The sequence below is a fragment of the Lepidochelys kempii genome, chromosome 14, assembly GCF_965140265.1.
Source record: "Lepidochelys kempii isolate rLepKem1 chromosome 14, rLepKem1.hap2, whole genome shotgun sequence".
In the NCBI taxonomy this organism is placed as follows: Eukaryota; Metazoa; Chordata; order Testudines; family Cheloniidae; genus Lepidochelys; species Lepidochelys kempii.
In genome coordinates, this window is record NC_133269.1 from 28,589,465 (window position 1) to 28,608,073 (window position 18,609).

The 18,609-nt window shown below is 44.2% G+C and overlaps 1 protein-coding gene across 1 annotated transcript; it reads right to left on the reverse strand.

The window, feature by feature from the left end:
• Window positions 1–786: 786 nt before the first annotated feature.
• LOC140898234 (uncharacterized) lies at window positions 787–17,934 on the reverse strand. Its single transcript, XM_073311783.1, has 5 exons — window positions 17,732–17,934; window positions 17,161–17,209; window positions 15,532–15,704; window positions 7,004–7,117; window positions 787–6,696 (listed from the first exon to the last, which is right to left on the reverse strand). The coding sequence occupies exons 3-5, from the start codon at window positions 15,668–15,670 to the stop codon at window positions 5,765–5,767; spliced, it is 1,185 nt and encodes a 394-aa protein (XP_073167884.1). The 5' UTR covers window positions 15,671–15,704; window positions 17,161–17,209; window positions 17,732–17,934; the 3' UTR covers window positions 787–5,764.
• Window positions 17,935–18,609: the final 675 nt, after the last annotated feature.

Genomic DNA, 18,609 nt, shown 5'->3' on the forward strand with positions numbered 1-18,609 from the left:
AAATGGTTAGAATAATACACACAAAAGCTGGGGTACACGAATCACCCAGTGTTATTATTATGCAATAGAGCAGAGTTGATAGGTTTGGCTCTGATTTGGTGCAGTCAATAGACAATTTTACAAGTGATCAAATTCAGAAAGCAGTTTGATTAACTTTAATTTGAATACAGTAACTCCTCACTTGAAGTCATCCCAGTTAACATCGTTTCATTGTTATGTTGCTGATCAATTAGGGAACATGCTCGTTTAAAGTTGTGCAATGCTCCCTTATAACATTGTTCAGCAGCCGCCTACTTTGTCCACTGCTTGCAGAAAGAGCAGCCTGTTGGAGCGAGCTGGGGGGGGGGGGAGGCTTGGAACCAGGGTGGACCAGCAGCCTCCCTATCAGCTCCCTGCTCCCCTAAGTTCCCTGTGCAGCAGCTGCCCAGCAGGCTACCAATTGCTGGGCAGTTCAGCTGTCCCTCCCCCCACTGCCATGTGCTGCTCCTGCCCTCTGCCTTGGAGCTGCTCCCGGGAGCCTCCTGCTTGCTGTGCTGGAGACGGGGGGGGGGGGGGAAGAGGGGTGCTAATGTCAGGGTGTTCTCCTCCTCCCCCGCTCCTGCCATCACCCCCCCAGGTTCTTTACCCCATCGGGCCATCTCCACAGAGCAGGTAGGGGGGACACGACAGGGCTCAGGAGGGAGGGAGCTTGCTGGCAGCAGCTGCTGTCTCAGCTTGCTGATCTACTTAAAAGGCAATGGACTTAGAGTGGAGTCAGCATACTTAAAAGGGGCAATACGCCTCTCTCTCTCTCTCTCACACACACACACACACACACACACACACACACACACACACGGTGTGTGTCTCTGTCTCTCTCTGCCATGCTGTCTCCCCTCCCCCCATTCGTGGTGCTTTGTAGAGTGTGAGGCTAAATTAACAACGTGTTAACCCTTGAGGGCTCAGCTGAGTGCTAGTTCATCATTTAGCAGTAAGGCATTCCCGGGAAATATCCCACCCTCTTCCACCCTCTAACTTCACCACCTCAACCAAGCTTCACAATCATCATTGCTGTGTACAGTATTAAATTGTTTAAAACTTATACTGTGTATGTGTGTATATATATGTCTTTTGTCTGGTGAAAAAAAATTCCCAGGAACCTAACCCCCCGATTTACATTAATTCTTATGGGGAAATTGGATTTGCTTAACATCACTTTGCTTAAAGTAGCATTTTTCAGGACCACAACTACAACATTAAGCAAGGAGTTACTGTACTTTGGTTGAGGTAGTGTTCTTAGAGAGTTGATAGGTAGACATTGTGTTGCAGGGAGATCCTGGTGTTTGAATTAATTGGCATAAGACAAAGATTGATTATTAAAGGTAATTATGTATACCAATGGGACAACACTAATGTTCAAATATAGAAAAAGTACTATCACAAAGTACCTGGCTTTTGGTATTTAAAATAGACAATGGTAAAATAGTAATTCTTTCACCAAGATTGGAATGAGGCTAGTGTGAGGTGTCAGGTATTAACACATTAAATACTCTCTAGTTAAAAACACAACATGACTAGCATAAAATTATTCTAAAGTTTAGAACACACAAATAAAGATTTACGTCAGATTTTGAAGTCAGAAGATAGCTTTTCTCACTCACGCAGTGTACTATTACAAGGGGGAGAGTTCTAAGAATGCTTCTCTTAGCAGGTAATTCTCATTCACACATGCAAAGACAGCACAGCTGCAGGGGTGAGGGTAAGACACACGTCAGAGCTAAATAGTGATTATAGTTGCTAATTCTCAAAAGCACTTAATGTTATGAATTAAATTGACACAGGACAACAAAACAAAATTAACCATCAAACAATGAATTTCCTCAAAGCTATGATAACACAATAAGTACAGATGAGTTTTAGTTATGTATTCTTCAAACCAAAGATTGAAGGGTGGCTCATTTAAGCAGTAAATTAGTAAGGTAAGTGAAGTGAGCTCTGCACGATACACACAAGGCATGAACAATAAGTGGCAGTTATTTGCAGTGCAAGCACACAGTTTAAAGCAGCACTAAATCAGTTTTAGTTACAGACCAGATGCCAGCTCTTGCCAAGGCTGCAAGCATTAGCTAAGAACTGACAAACTCAGCGCTGGAAACCAGTCCAGTTCATCTGTATGTTAGTTTTGCTCAAAGTAGGTATTAGTCTTGTAAGAATGTATTTAGTGTTTAGACTCTATGAAATGCTTGTAAATTGCTGTATGCATTAATCTCACTTGTAATATTCGTATTCCAGGCTATAAGGAAATATGTAAGTTTTGCTTATAACTTTGAAAATGTTTGCTCTGAACTTGTGAACCCAGTTGTGGAAATAATCCACCCAGCCCATCCAGGAGAACTATCAAAATTTAAATAGGCCATTATAATACAAAGACTTTGTTAATTGTCCCATCCACTCATGGAGAAGTATGTGCAGAAGCCTTGTCCCAGAGCTTTGAATGCTAGAAGAGGGAAATAAAAATAGTTGATATGAAGATTTTTCCTTTCTTTGCGTTTGACCTCTCACAGGGCCAGAGAAACCAAACTGAAGCCAGAGATCCCTAGGGGTTATCTCCTGGGTTTGCCCTGAAAGATACTTTGAATTGACAGACACTGTCACTTAGGATTCAGATGGTAACTCATTTGTCTCTATGTGTTCGCTTGCTTTAACCTGTCAATAACTCTCATTTCTTTTCCCTAGTTAATAAACCTTTAGATAGATAATTTATTACAGGACTGGCTACAGACATTGTCTTTCGTGTAAGATCTAGGGTACCAATTGATCTGGGGTAAGTGACTGGGCTCTTGGGTCTGGAAGCAACCTGAATATTTTGTGATCTTTGGTATAAGTGACCATTTATCACTCATCACTGCCTGGGTGGCAAGACAAACAGGAGGCACTGATGGGAGTGTCTGTGAGTCCATGGCAAGACTGGTATCGTGATGCAGGAGTTCACATTTGTTTCTGGCTTGGTGAACCCTAATTATAGGGACACAGCTCCAGCTCCAGGTGTCTGCCTGATTTCTGACAGTCTGCACTCATGGTCATGAGCCACTTAGGCTTATTTAATATGTTACATATAAATCTACAACAACAGATGGGAGAGGAGGACAGGTCACTTGTTTAGGGTCTAGAACATGTAGGGACATAGAAACGCCTTTGTTTATTCCTTCTCTTAAAGCTATACACTCCTCTTCAAGGTCATAAGACAACTTTTATATTGTTAGAAAAGTCTGTTAACTCTGGATTCAGAAAAGAGGGTAATAAAACCATTTAACTCATTTCAGGGTTCAACTGTAGGTAACTTGGCCTAAAATCAGGCCTTGCTTATGTTTAAATGCAAGAATACATGATTCAAGTGTGAGCTATTTCATTAAATCGTAATGGTATCACTTTTAAGGAAAAGCGTATGAAAATTGCATACTCAGCGGTCAAAATCAGACATTTACGCACCACAGAAGGAATCACAACACCATTAATGTCCACAAAGGTTGATCAGCTATTATTACATTCCAGGGAATTAATTTCTATGTATTTTCATTGTCCTGAGTCTAAAGTGTTTTTTTTATATTTTTGTGCTAAATGCCTGCATCAGAAAAATGAAATAAGAAGTTAATAACAGTGGAACTACAGTGTATTTAGTGAACCTGGATTCTACATGTAATCAGATTAATTATGAATTCTGTGGAATGTAGTCATAGAGGACTTTGTAAAGGATACAGGTCTCAAAATGGGGAACGGCAGATCCATGACAGAAGAAGTGTGTAACGCTACTGGTAATAGTCAGTAACTCAGACATCTAGTTAAACCTTCCAGATCTATGAGTTGATGGGAACTAATAGGAATAAAAAACAGAACCCCAGTGTAATCACACTTGATAGTTTATACTGTGTAAAACAGACCCATAAGAGACTTTCTTGGAGGCCCCAGCTCCACAAATGCCCATTTTCATACCCTGGGACTCAGATCCACCCCATTCTTCCAGAATCATAGAAGATTAGAGTTGGAAGAGAACTCAGGAGGTCATCTAGTCCAATCCCATGCTCAAAGCAGGACCAACCCAAACTTTCTGGTTCAAAGCAAGAAAGTCACAAATAAATCATTGTCCTGCTCAGTGCCCAGAGCCAAGTCAGGACATCACATTGACAATCTAACTGAGCCCATCTCTTCATCTGTATGTATGCATTGTACTAAGTAAGGTGGCGGGGGAGATTCAAAGGTTCTTAGGCACCTTTCTAGGCACCCCTGTGATAACAGCACTCCCACTCAGGTGCCATCTATCCCTGTAGGCTCTTAACCTCACTCGGCACCTACGTTTTTGCAGTAAAAATCCTCTAGATCAGTGGTTCTCAGACTTTTGCACTGGTGACCCCTTTGACATAGCAAGCCTCTCAGTGCAACCCCCCTTATACATTGAAAACACTTTTTAATATATTTAACACCATTGTAAATGCTGGAGGCAAAGCGGGATTTGGTGCGGAGGCTGACAGCTCGTGACCCCCCATGTAATAACCGCACGACCCCCTGAGGGGTCCCAACCCGCAGTTTGAGAACCCCTGCGCTAGATGCCTGTGTTCCTGCTTCTGGATGTGCATGCGGCTGCCTCACCCTAGGCACCCAAGCCCTAGCCTCTCCCCTAAGCCTCAGCGCAATTCACAGGTGAGGGGAAGGTAGCCAGAGGCTCAATCTGGCAGGCATGTTCAGAGGCTGCCTAGCTCCACACAAAATAGCTGGGAGGATGGGGGAGGGTGAAAGGAGATGGCCCTCCCTCCTAATTTTCATCCCAGTGGTTAGGGTGCTTGAAAAGGATGTGGGAGACGATACCCCCCCGACACACACACTTGAAGTGTCCCCTCCTCTGCCTGATGAGAAGGGATTTGAATAGGAATCGACTATCTCACAGGACAGTGCCCTGTGAATAGATACTGAAAGCATCATTGGAGCAAGGGACTGGACTCTGGGTCTCCCACCTTGCTGGAGGGTGTCCTATAACATCGTTTTCAGTCTCTTTGGCCCAATGAGTCTTTTAGTATTTTTGCACAGTGGAACAGCTTCCACAGGGTAGACTGAGAGGCACCACCCACCCATCGGTATATCCCATAGCTCAGTACCTGGGCACTCACCACAGAGGTTGCAAAGCCCTTCTTCTGATCAGGCAGACTTGAACTGGGTCTCTCCCCTCTGGTAAGTGCCCTAACCACTGCGCTAAAGGTTATGAGATAAAGCCTCCTCTTCCCCCAGTCAGGTTGTTTTGAGTGGAGTTAGGCAGCCTCTGAACACTCCTACTGAATGTGGCCCCATAGCCAGAGGAGTGCCTGTCATTCCTGGTTTGTGAATGGTAAGCGGAGATTGGTGTCTCCCTGCAGACTGAACATAGGCATCTTTCTCCATGACAGGGGCGGGCTTAAGACACCCTCCCCTCCACTTAAGACACTATCAGGAATAAACAATTTGCAGCTTATAAAATAAAGATGGTTCTAGGTTACTAGCTCCAAACTAAACTGTAAGAGCCGATCAGAGGATGTTCAGAACTTCTTGAGAAGTTGTAATCAAACCCCATCACAATGTGTGAATCTTATCTCAGTCTCTTGCTCCGCATGGCTCTGTTCCAAGAAGGTGGTTTCATTCTCTGCTTTAATAACTGTTGCATGTCCTTGTTAGACGGCCAGTCCAGCCTGGCCTGACCCTCTCAGATTGATGGGAACCAGCAAAGGTGTTATTCACTTGGCCCATCACTAGTATGACACTTCTAGTGCTTTTGTCCCCTGTGGATTCTCTGGTGTTTGTTAAGGTTTGAGCTCTGATTGAAGCATTTCCCACAGTCGTAACAATTATAGGGTCTCTCCCCTGTGTGGATTCTCTGGTGATTAATAAGGTTTGATTTCCAACTGAAGCTTTTCCCGCAGTTGGGGCAGTTATAGGGTCTCTCTCCCGTGTGGATTCTGTGGTGTAGCAGAAGCTGTGAGCTTTGAGGGAAGCTTTTCCCACATACAGTGCATCTGTAGGGTCTCTCTCCCGTATGGGTTCTCTGGTGCTGAGTGAGTTCTGACTTGCTTCTGAAGCTTTTCTCGCAGTTGGGGCACTTATGGGGCTTCTCTCCACTGTGGGTTCTCTGGTGTTTTGTGAGGTCTGAGCTGCAACAGAAGCTTTTCTTACATTCAGGACACTTATAGGGTCTCTCTCCTGTATGGAATCTCTGATGTGTAGTGAGGTTTGAGCTCCAACGAAAGCTTTTCTCACAGTCAGGGCACTTATAAGGCTTCTCTCCACTGTGGATTCTCTGATGTTCAATAAGGGTTGAGCTCCGTCTGAAGCTTCTCTCGCAGTCAGGGCAGTTATAGGGTTTTTCTCCCGTGTGGGTTCTTTGGTGTCTAATCAGGTCTAATCTCCAACAGAAGTTTTTCCCACAGTCACCGCATGTGTTGGGTCTCTCTCCAGCAGGGATTCTCTGCGGAACAGTTTCTTTTATTTTCTTCGCCTTTCTGCTCCGATGAATCAATTTATCCCATCTCTCCCCTGGCTGGATTCCCTGCTGTGTCTCTGGCCTGTGCTGGCTCTCATGGGCTTCTCCCTGCTCAGGACTCTGGGAAACGTCCTCTTCGGCTCTTTCCAACAGCACTCCATGCAGTTCCTCTGGCTGAGGATTCTTCTCCTTATTCTCACTCACCGTCCCATTAGCTGCTGGGATAGAGAGAGAATCCAGACAGGAGTCAGTCCCTGTGCCTAGGGGCAAAGGAAACCTCAAAAAGAAGCATGGCAAAAGGGTAAACAAACCAAAGTAGCTGCTGTGGGGATAGAAAATTGCTGAGAGGAATCCCTTCCAGATCCTTCCCCAGAGTAGAGACAGGAGGGGACCAATTCTGCCTCCTCCTCACATCCAGATATGGATGAGGGGATGAGTTACTTGGGCAAACAAGTTTGTTGAAAACCCATGAGTAATGGCTGCCAAGAGGATATAAAAACTGAATCATTTTAGCCAATTACTCACCTGTGTGGGCATCTCTTGGGCTCTCCCTTTCTTTGTACCCTTTGATATCAGAGACCCATGACTCCTCCCCTCGTTCCAGCCAGGAGATCACAACAGGTTTGGAAATTGGAAATCCTGCTTGGGGGCAAAGAAACAAGCATTGTTCTTGTTTGTTACAGTCACTGCTATTACTACTCCCAGACCCAGAATCTGAGTCACCCACTCAAAGAGGCCCCTTCCTCTTTCCCCCACCACATACAGAATCTGGACTATAAATTGCAAATGATCCTCTTGTTTGGAGCAAGACTTCATCCAGTCTGCCTGGGAAATGGCCCTATCTGGTGCCCCTGGGTGGATGAGCAGAATTGCTACACTCTCTAGGTGTCTGGTTTTCAACCTAGGGCTAGTCTACACTAGAATGCTCCATCGGCGCAGCTGTGCCACTGTAGCATGCCTAGTGAAGACACATTATACCGACAGGTGAGCGCTCTCCCATTGGCCTAATTACTCCGCCTCTCTATGTCAGCAAGAGATGTAGCACTGGTTTGGACAGCACTTAGGTTGATGTAACTTACGTTGCTCCAGTGGGAGTGTATGTTTTTCACATCCCTGAGCAACGTAAATTACATCGACTTAAGCTGTAGTGTAAACCAGCCCTAAGTCTCCATCACTGCGAATTCCCAGCTCCCACACCTACATATGCCATTCCATCTATGGCACGAGCCAGAAATGGAAGATATTACTTAGACTAGGAGCTCTCTGGGGGAGGAGGGAATAGTCTCTCACTATGTGCTCATGCAGCACCCATCTCACTGGGGCTGTGATCCTTTACTTGGGCCTCTAGGGAGTGCCCTGATACAAGCAGTGATGAAATAAACAGAGGAAACACCGCCCAGGCCATGGAAAGAAGATTACTAGACACCTGCCCCCAGTGGCATGCAGAGAGTAAAGAGCCTCCTCTCATCAGGTGATGATCGACTAGCACTAGGGTCCATCCCCATAGTAATCAATAGTCATTTGGTTCTTCCGTGAGTCTTGCTTTGCCCCCACAGACACCCAGCTTGCTGAAACCACAAGCCTTGGGCTGGCTCTCCTCACCCCCTCAGCCTGCTTCATACACCACAGACCCAGAGAGGACAGATCTAGAGGAGAAGTCATTCTCCTCTCACCTGGGTTCAAATGCGGAAGACGCTCCCTCCCAATAAATCTCACAGAGCTCATTTGCATAGGATCCCAGGTACACCACTGAGCAAAGAACTTATTCTTGATGCTTGAGTCCCATTCACTTTAATGGGAGTTAAGTGCATGCTTAGGACTTTGCTGAATAGGATTTTTCTTTTTTCTTTTTTTTTTTTTTTGTAACTGGTGCCTGAGTCCAGAGACAAGACTAACAACATACCTGGGTAGACATAGGATCAGGCATCTGAGGGCCAAGGGACAATTATAACAACAAGGAGTCCACATTTTCATTCCATGCATCTGAGGAAGTGGGGGTTTTATCCATGAAAGCTTATGCCCAAATAAATCTGTTAGTTTTAAGGTGCCACCAGACTCCGTGTTGTTTTTGTGGATACAGACTAACACGGCTACCTCTCTTGTAAGGGACAATTATGTTCATCTAGTCTGACCTCCTGCATGACACAGGCCAGAGAAACTCAATCAGCTATTTCTTTATCATGTTAGCATATAAGTCATACTCTCATAAAGTTTTGTATAGTTCTGTGAAGAGAAATAATGGAAAATTACTACCAGAAGAACTTTGTATTGCTAATGGAATTATATCTAGAGTATAGCCTATTTTTGCAGCTACATAGGAAGTTCCAAATGCAAAGGGCATATGGGTAAACCACAAATCATATAATTAAGTATTGTAATAGCATGTGCTATGTTAAGATAATATGGAAAATTACTTATAGTTAAACTGCTGTGACCATTGCTTCTTTTGTATAAAAGAAGGGAAAAAGTAGAAGACAGTGATCTGACTGGAGACAGTGTCTGCCTGCAAGATGTAAAATTGTGGGGTTTGTAGCTGAGAAGAAATATGACAATCAATTAGAATAGTTGTAAACATGTAGGGTATAAAAATCCACAAAACTGTAACCAGTTTAGAAGAGGATAAGCTGTGAAGCTGTCCACAGAAGGGGATTTATGTTAACCTTTGCCTTTCTGTATTTGTGCTGATCTGTCTTTACTTAATAAACCAAATGAATGTGGCTGTCTGACATCTTGTTGATTATTAATCTAAGTCAAACCCTATTACAAGCAAGCCCATATTTTGTGGTTGAACTTTTAGAATGACATATTTTTGGAATTCTTTAACATTTTTACATTTTTTTAGAAAGATGTCCAGTTTTGATTTAAAGATGTCTATAGATGGAAAATCCACCATGTTTCTGGGTAAGTCATTCTAATGGTTAATTCAAATCACTGTTACGCATTTGTGCTTTATGTCTAGACTGAATATGTCGAGCTTTGGCTTCCCACCATAGGCTCTCATTTTGCCTTTGTTTGCTAGGTTGATGAGACCTCTGCTCTTCCCCATTTGGTACTTGTAGACTATGATCAAGTCAACACTCAGCCTTCTCTTTGCTTAGTTAATTATACTGAGCTCCTTAAGACTCTTACTCTATAAACTCTTCTTGGAATATCTAAAAACTGGAGATGAAAATGTCCTAATTCAAAACATGCTGCATTCAACACACGGGAGTTCTACAGTAGCTCTCATCTTGACAGATAAAGAGGAACTTATCAGAAAACTAAAAAATAGCGATTGCTTCAGGGCAAGTCATAGAATCATTGAAACAGAATCATAGAAACATAGGGCTGAAAGGAATCTCAGCAGGTCATCTGGCCCATCCCTGTGCTGAGGAACGATTAAGTATAGTTAGGCCATCCCTGACTAACCTATTCTTAAAAACCCCCAATGATGGGGATTACAGTAACTCCTTGCTTAATGTTGTAGTTATGTTCCTGAAAAATGCGACTTTAAGCAAAACGATGTTAAGTGAATCCAATTTCCCCATAAGAATTAATGTAAATGGGGGGGTTAGGTTCCAGGGGGAAAATTTTTCCACCACACAAAAAAAACTATATATATACACACACACACACACACAGTATAAGTTTTAAACAAACTATTTAATACTGTACACAGCAATGATGATTGTGAAGCTTGGTTAAGGTGGTGAAATTAGAGGGTGGAAGAAGGTAGGATATTTCCCAGGGAATGCCTTACTGCTAAATGATGAACTAACATTCGGCTGAGCCCTCAAGGGCTAACACATTGATGTTAATGTAGCCTCACACTCTACAAGGCAGCACGAATGGAGGGAGGGGAAACCGCATGGCAGACAGAGACAGAGACACACACAGGGAGAGAGAGAGATGCGCATTGCCCCTTTAAGTACACTGACCGCACTCTAGGTACATTGCCTTTAAAAAAAGAACAGGAGTACTTGTGGCACCTTAGAGACTAACACATTTATTTGAGTATAAGCTTTCATGGGCTACAGCCCACTTCATCAGATGCATAGAATGGAACATATAGTAAGAAGATATATATACATACAGAGAACATGTGTTCATTTTCATGTGTCTTGTTCACAACATTCCTGCTAATACATCCCAGAATGATGTTCGCTTTTTTTCCAGCAGTGTTACACTGTTCACTCATATTCGGCTTGTGGTCCACTATGATCCCTTTCCACAGTACTCCTTCCCAGGAAGTCATTTCCCATTTTGTATGCATGCAGCTGATTGTTTCTTCCAAAATGGAGTACTTTGCATTTCTCCTTTTTGAATTGCATCCTATTTACTTCAGACTATTTCGCCAATTTGTCCAGATCATTTTGCATTTTCATCCTATCCTCCCAAGCACTTGCAACCCCTCCCAGCTTATCATTCACAAACTTTATAAGTGTACTCTCCATGCCATTATCTCAATCATTGATTAAGATTTTGAATAGAAACATATCCAGACCTGATCCCTGCAGAACCCCACTTGTTATGCCCTTCCAGCCTGACTATGAATCACTGATAACTACTCTGTTGGAACTGTTTCCCAACCAGTTTTGCACCCATCTTATTTTAGCTTGATCGAGGTTGCATTTCCATAGTTTGTTTATGAGAAGGTCATGGAAGACAGTATCAAAAGCCTTACTAAAGGCAAGATAGACCATGTTGATCACTTCCCCCCATCCACAAGGCTTGTTACACTGTTAAAGAAAGCTATCAGGTTGGTTTTACATGTGAGACTGCTTGAATTAGCTACATCAGATGGCCTTTTTTAGCAAAAGTAAGACCTGTCGCTGCTGCAGGTAGTACAATCCTACAGATAGCATTTTCACACACACATGCATGTAAGAAACTGCAGTGTGTAGGGATGTGCTACCCGTAACACTGCTATATATGTGTGAGGCTAATTCCTACAGATAGCAGTTTCTCACATCATAGGTATGTGAGACTGCTATCTGTAGCAATTTGCAACAAACTATTTTGCCAAGCACTGGTGTCTCAGTCCCACTGTTACCCCCTCTGCCCCTGCCGGGTTTTGCCCTCTGACACCCTCTGCCAGTGCCTCACCCCTGGGCTTAACTCCGCCTTTCCCCCCCCCATCCCTGATTTTGCCATTTAGCCCCTCTCCTAATGCTGCCTCCAGCTGCTTGACCCCCTTGACCAGTAAATTTCCACCCCCTGCTCAGACCCTGGCCAACCCCCTCCTCTGATTCTCCCTTTTTGCCACTTTTTAACCCCTGTCAAAAGCAGTCCACAGAATCTTACGGCTAATAAGGGCAGGGTGAAGGGCAGTGGCTTCAGCAGATGTACTGAGCATGCTCAGTACACCGTAGGCGGCACATTCCTATGCAGAGCAATTTACTACACCACACCGGCAATTGATAGCCTGCTGGGCGGCTGCTGCACAGGGAACTTAGGGGAGTGGGGAGCTGATAGGGGGCCTCTGATCCACCCTGGTTCAAAGTCCCCACCAGCTAGCTGCAATGGGCTGCTCTTCCTGCAAGCAGTGGACAAAGCAGGCGGCTGCCAAACAACGTTATAAGGGAGCATTGCACAACTTTAAACAAGCATCCCTAATTGATCAGCAACGAAACAACAAAACAACGTTAACCGGGACGACTTTAAGTGAGGAGTAACTATACACAACTTCCCTATGTAACCTGTTCCAATGCTCAACTATGTTTAAAGTTAGAAAGTTTTTCATAATATTTAACTGAAATCTCCCTTGCAGCACACTAAACCGGTTCCTTCTTATCCTACCCTTGGTGGTCATGCAGTACACGTTATCACCGTTCTCTTTATAACAGCCTTTTACATATTGGAGATCTGTTATCATTTGTCCCCATTGTCTTCTCTTGTCTAGACTAAACGTGCCCATTTCCTTCAACACTGCAAAAATTACCACAGTGTAACAATTTCACCCATCACCTGGAGACAAGAAAAAGAAAAAATGTTTCTGGATCAGGCTCATTAATGTCTTCTGCTTTGCAATTATTCTGAGGCAAATAGCCCAAATCATGCCACAGAAAAATTTCAAAAAAGTAAGATGCTAAGGCTAAGAGTTCACTACCCTTTTGGCACTACTGGAGAATTCTATATCTTTTGCAGTGCACTTTATGCAGATCTTTGGTTGTTACAAATGCAGACTTAAGCCAGAGGTAATGCTCCAGTTTAGCATGGACATTACATGACAATACAGCTCTCAGCAATGCCCAGATTGCATTTGCAAATATCAAACAGAATGAAGTCCAGATCAACAAGATATACATAATTTGTGCTTTAGAAGGGCCATTTCACAAAACTACAATTATCTGGCAAACAGGGTGGATAAAAATCAATGATTTTTTTAAAAAAAAATCTAAAATTGGATTTTTTTTTTATTTAAATAGGATTTTTTTGATAAAATGCTTTTTGAGGAAATAGCCTATCTTAATTAAAACTAAGATATCTCATCGTGCAATAGGGATTATAAATTCTAATTCTATAGTATGAGACAATATACTCATTTAATATTTAAGAAAAGTTTTGTAAATGAGTTCCAATAGTTCATGGATTAGGGACCCAATTTTATGGGGCTCCAGGGGCTTCTGAAAAGATTATTTAGGTTAATCTTTCTATCTACCCTATGGGACTCACTGCTCAATCTAGAAGATACCATCAGGGATGCTTAGTTTTGCAGTTCTCAAACTGTGGATTTTGGTGTCCAGAGATAACATGCTTGTTAACAGCAAAAATGTTTTAAATAAATAAATATTAGAGGTGAGAAATAACAGACCTCAACCCTATTGTCCCTCTGCACATGTGTGTACACAGACTCGATCCCTTACCTCTCTCTAAAAGTGAAAAGTTTCAAAAAGTTCTGCGAATAGAAGATTGTTGGGGGCAGAATAGATCTGGACAAGGAGAAGGAGTCTGGAGATAAATGTGAGAAGGGAGGGACAAGCAGTAGAAACAAAAGTGAAACTGCTTGAGCAGCATATTCCAGAAGTCTTGAGGTCTTTCTGAGTGTAGCCTTCATTGATTTGACATATACCATACCATTCTCTCACTACAAGGGAAAACCTATGATGGCAGTAGGCCATAAGAGAGACCCAGTTTGGGAATATTTTAATGAAGTTCCTCTACTTGTGGGTAAGACAGGCAAGCATGCAAAATGTAAACAGTGCAGCAAAGAAATGCAAGGCCTGGTTGCAAAAATGAAACAACATCATGAGAAGTATTCCTTCTTTGGAGGAAGCCGCACTGAAGATGATGAAAGGAACATGTCTGAACATGCAGGGTCTTCAGGCTGGTAAAGTTTTTTATTTCATACCTCCTTCTTAAGGACTGCCTGTCTTCCTTCTGGACTATTCTTGAATTCTCATGTTTGAGCAAAAAATATAGTTATTACTCTATGATACTATCATTTTAGATGCAGTTGTGATAAAAAATAAATAGCTGAAATAGGCAGTTCCTCCTTTTACAATTTCACCTTTAAAGTAGTACTGAGTGTCAGTGAATGCAATGAGTAATACTAAATGAGCAGTATGGTAATAATAATTAAATAACTGATTGACTTATTTTGTTTAGGAGAATCCAATCCCCAACATACAGGATTCTGAAAACTATCCACCTTCAAGATCACCATCATTTTCTATAGTTTCAGAATTATCTGCCAATGATAGTGTTTCAGTCACATCATGTATGTCACAGAGTCACAATATATCACCTGTAGCAAAAAGAAAAAAAGTCTCCGTCATCCAGAAACAACCCTAGATAGGCTTGTGATAAGAACCAGCAGATTACAAAAAGAGATAACTGATGAAAAAATTGCCCGGTTTGTTTATGCAACAAACTCTCCTTTCTGTATGATTGAGAACCCACACTTCATTAACATGGTTCAGCCATTAAGACCAGGATACAATCCACCCAACAGAGCACATGTCGCAGGCAAATTGCTGGATAAAGTGTATGAAAAAGAAATTGAGCAGTGTGCAAAAGGTCTAGAGGGTGACATTGTTAACCTGAGTCTTGATGGGTGGAGCAATGTCCACGATGATCCTGTTGTGTGTGCTTGTGTGACAACAGAAGAAGGGAATGGCTTCCTTGCAGAAACAATTGATACATCAGGAAATACACACACAGCAGAATACTTACAAGTAGTAGTAGTAAAAGCTGTAACAAACTGTGAAAAAAAATTCAAATGTCTAGCACACAGCTTGGTCTCAGACAATGCTGCAAATGTATCCAAGATGAGAAGAAATTATTTAGAAGAGAGTCCCAAGCTAATAACATATGGTTGCAGTGCTCATTTGATGCACCTCCTAGCCAAAGACTTCAGTGTTCCAGAAATAAAGATGAATGTTGTTGAAATTGCAAAATACTTCTGTAACAACCACTTTGCAGCAGCTGCTCGGAAAAAAGTGGGAGGACCCAAGCTAACTCTCCCGCAAGACGTGCAATAGAACTCAGCAGTGGACTGTTTTGAGCACTAGATCAAGAACTGGCCTAATCTGATGACAGTTTGTGAACAAAATTGTGAAAAAATAGATGGCACTGTCACAGCCAAAGTTCTCAACCTGGGGCTTAAGAGAAATGTTGAACACAGGCTGAGTGCCCTGAAACCTATTTCTGTAGCCTTGAACAAAATGCAGGGAAATCGCTGTTTTATTGCTGACACAGTTGAAATTTGGAAGGAACTGAGTGAGATCTTAAAAAGAGAAATATGCAATGACAGAGTTAAATTACAAGCATTAAAAAAAAGAATGGGACAGAGGTCCCAGAGGTGTAACCTGCCCTGGGAATGGTGGGAGAAAGTGAGCTTGTCCCACTTGACAGCCTTGGTTATGGGGAGAACAGCACTGTCATTATGTCGGTGAAACTCCTATTCCATGTAAGGAGTGCAGAGGAGAGAGACTCTCACACATGTGTTGCGGGGGTTTCAGGGACTGATCCCTCTGAAATCTGGGGGACCAATGAAGAACCCTGCACAGAATCAGACCCAGATGCTTTAGAGACCACCAGCCTCTAGTACCCAAGGGGACAGGATTCCTTACCCAGTGAGGTCACAGTCTCATAATTCTCCTGCATGACGTCCCTGTAAAGGGCTCTCTGGCCACGGTCCAGCAGAGCCCATTCCTCCTCGGAGAAATACACAGCCACCTCCTCGAACGTCACCAGCTCCACTGCAGCCATTTCCCTTCCCTGTCTCTTAAGGGGATGGGATGATCTGTAGTGAAACATAGACGTTATTCTGCAGCCTGGCAGGGTGAGAAGGGTGATTGGGGCAGTTTCAGGGGCTCTAGACAATTTCACATCCCAGTTCATCCCTGTCCCTTCCCCTGGAGACAGATGTTCTAGCCTCTGCCATTCTGAGGTGATGCTTTAGCCAAGATTTTCAAAAAGAGCAACCTAAAGCTAGGCTCCTAAATCCATATTCAGGTCTCTCACTAAGTGGCCTGAATTTCAAAAATGCTGAGCCTCCAAATTTGGGGTTGAGTGGCCAGCACAGCTGATCATCGGGCCTCCTATTTAGCTGCCTGAATATGGACTGAGAAAATCAACTTTAAGCTCCAGTGCGTAAAATTCTTGGCCATGGTGACTTAACTACAGCACAGACCCAGCCCCTCCCACCAGGACTAAATCCACAGAGACAATTTTAAACCCTCACAGTAATAGACGTTAAATGAAGGCAACAGGAGCACTCAGATGCTCAAAGACATAAATGTGTGTAAAAAACTTGCAAGATTGGATCTTAAGTATTTAAACTAATTTTCCTGAATGGGAAAAACTCAGCCTGTGTGGGGGATATGTACACTTGGACTCAGAAATCAACCAGGCTGCAGAGAGGAGACTGTTTGAACTAGGAATTCTCTCTCTATCAAATCTGCAGCCCAAGGCATTAGATTTACAATTAGAATTGCTCAGAAATTGATATTTTAATAGTAATATGTGTACTTTTCCCCACCAGCTCTTTCTCAGCTATAAACTACATGGTTTTCCCCCAACTTTCTAAAGTACTCACCCCTGGATGGAGACTTTCCACCCTAAAGAGGAACATGGGATTTGCCAGACTGGATCAGACCTGAGGTCCATCCAATAACTGTGAGCATGTTAAAAGCAACGGAAAAAGTCCCTTTACCCTGAAATTATGTCGCCAACACAGAAGGCTTGGCACACCCTTAAATGGCTGTAGCAGCATGGCTGCATTGCTGGACCAGCACTGCTGCAGCACGTCAGTGCGGACACTACCTGTGCCAGCAGAAGGGGGTCTCTTGTCGGCACAGGTAACCCGCCTGCCCAAGTGGTGGTAGGTAGGTCAGAAAAATTCTTCCTTTTACCTAGTGCTGTCTACATGGGGACATAGGTAATTTTAGCCATGTCACTCAGTGGTGTGGATTTTTAAACCAACCTAATTCTCTAGTGTGGACAAGGTGTGTCAGGGCAGTGTGTGTTCCTGGCGGGAGACGTGGATTCCCTTCGAACATTCATCCATAAATTCATCCAGGGCAGAGACTGTCTACCCTAAAGCTCTTAGCTATGCTACCTAGCTGAGGTAATATCTTTTAGTGGACCAACTTCTGTGTATATTGGTATGTATGTATTGGTCCAATAAAACATATTAGCTCACCCACCTTGTCTCTCTAGCTTCCTGGGACTGGCACAGCTACAACCACATGACCTACCGTAAAGACAAGACAGTCACGGCCAGACGGTATCAGATCCGAGGTCCGTCTACAAAATTTGAGAATTTTATAAGCAACTGAAAAGTCCCTTTAGACTGAAATTGTGCAGCGACACTGTCAGGATCACTGTGAGCTCCAGCTGCCATGAAAGAGCAGAATCCGAGGAGCCGCTGCACATCCCCCAGCAGCGCGGGGACCAGGCAGAGGCAGGAACTGGCTTTTCCTCTCCCTGCTCCTCCCCTTCTCCCCAGGACAGTCAACCCGCCCGGGGTGCTGCAGGGAATGGGGCTGGGCAGGGAGCCGCGAACCTCGCTCCCCACTGACTGCCCCTGCCAGTCTCTGCCCCTGTCTCCCTCCTGCCCCCTCCCCTCCCCTCGGGCTGGGAGACTTGGTCCCTGGCCCGGCCCGGTCGCTCTCCCGGCGCTGGCTCGGCTCCTGCCGGCGCTCAGGGGGGCAGAGCCGGGGAGGGGGAGGCAGCAGCTCCGGGACTCGCAGACCCCCCGCCGAGGCCGCTGGTGCAGAGTCACTTTCCTGCCCGGCCCCGGCCCTTCCCCCGGGTCTCTCCCCTCACCTGCAGGCTCCGGCTCCGGGGCTGGTGTCGGCAGAGGCCGGGGCTGGTTCCAGCCCCCGGAGAAAGTCCCCCCGGCTGGGCCCCGAGGGGCGCTGGGGAAGGGCTCTCCCCGCACACACCCCGCTGGGCAGCGGCAGCGGCTCAGCCCGGGCTCCCGGCTCACGATGGAGGCGGCGGCAGCGTCTGACCCGGGAAGCTCAGCCCCGGAGCTGCGGAGCAGTAACAGCTGCTGAAGCCTCTGCCCTCACTCTGCCCTTGCTACCACCAGACTCTGCTTCCAACTGGGGCGGGGGAATCAGAGGGGCGGGATGGGCACGGCGTGTACAGGGGGCAGGCGTGGGGCAGGTAGGTAAAATCAGGGACAGGAACTGGGGTTAAGGAGAAGATGTTTTCAGCTCCCCCTCCCCAGGGCTGTGATATTAAAGGCAAAGTTCAGCCCAATGCCTTGACAGGGCAGATCTTCTCCATTTGAGATGATACACTGAGCTGCCAAATGAGATCCGATTCAGTGAAATATTTTACACACCCATGCTAAACAATTCATAATTTCCATATGTGTTTTTGGTGTTTAATACATTCCTTGTCAGTTGAGGAGCTGTAACATGCAGATACATACAGACTCACAGCAGTTCACTAACTGGATTTGTCTGCTGTTCTGATTGCCTGAACTGGACTCTCTTTCCTGTAATTCACTGTGAATGCAGTTTCACTCCTTTTAATTTTTTATTTTAAAAAGCTGTTTTGCTGACTCTTATTGCTTGAATGCTCCATCATTTATGTGGTTTAATAGTGTGCAGATGGCTGTCATTTAGCTACTTTATGTTCTTAATGGTAAATCATCATGAACAATATAATTATTAAGATTAATTAATATTAAA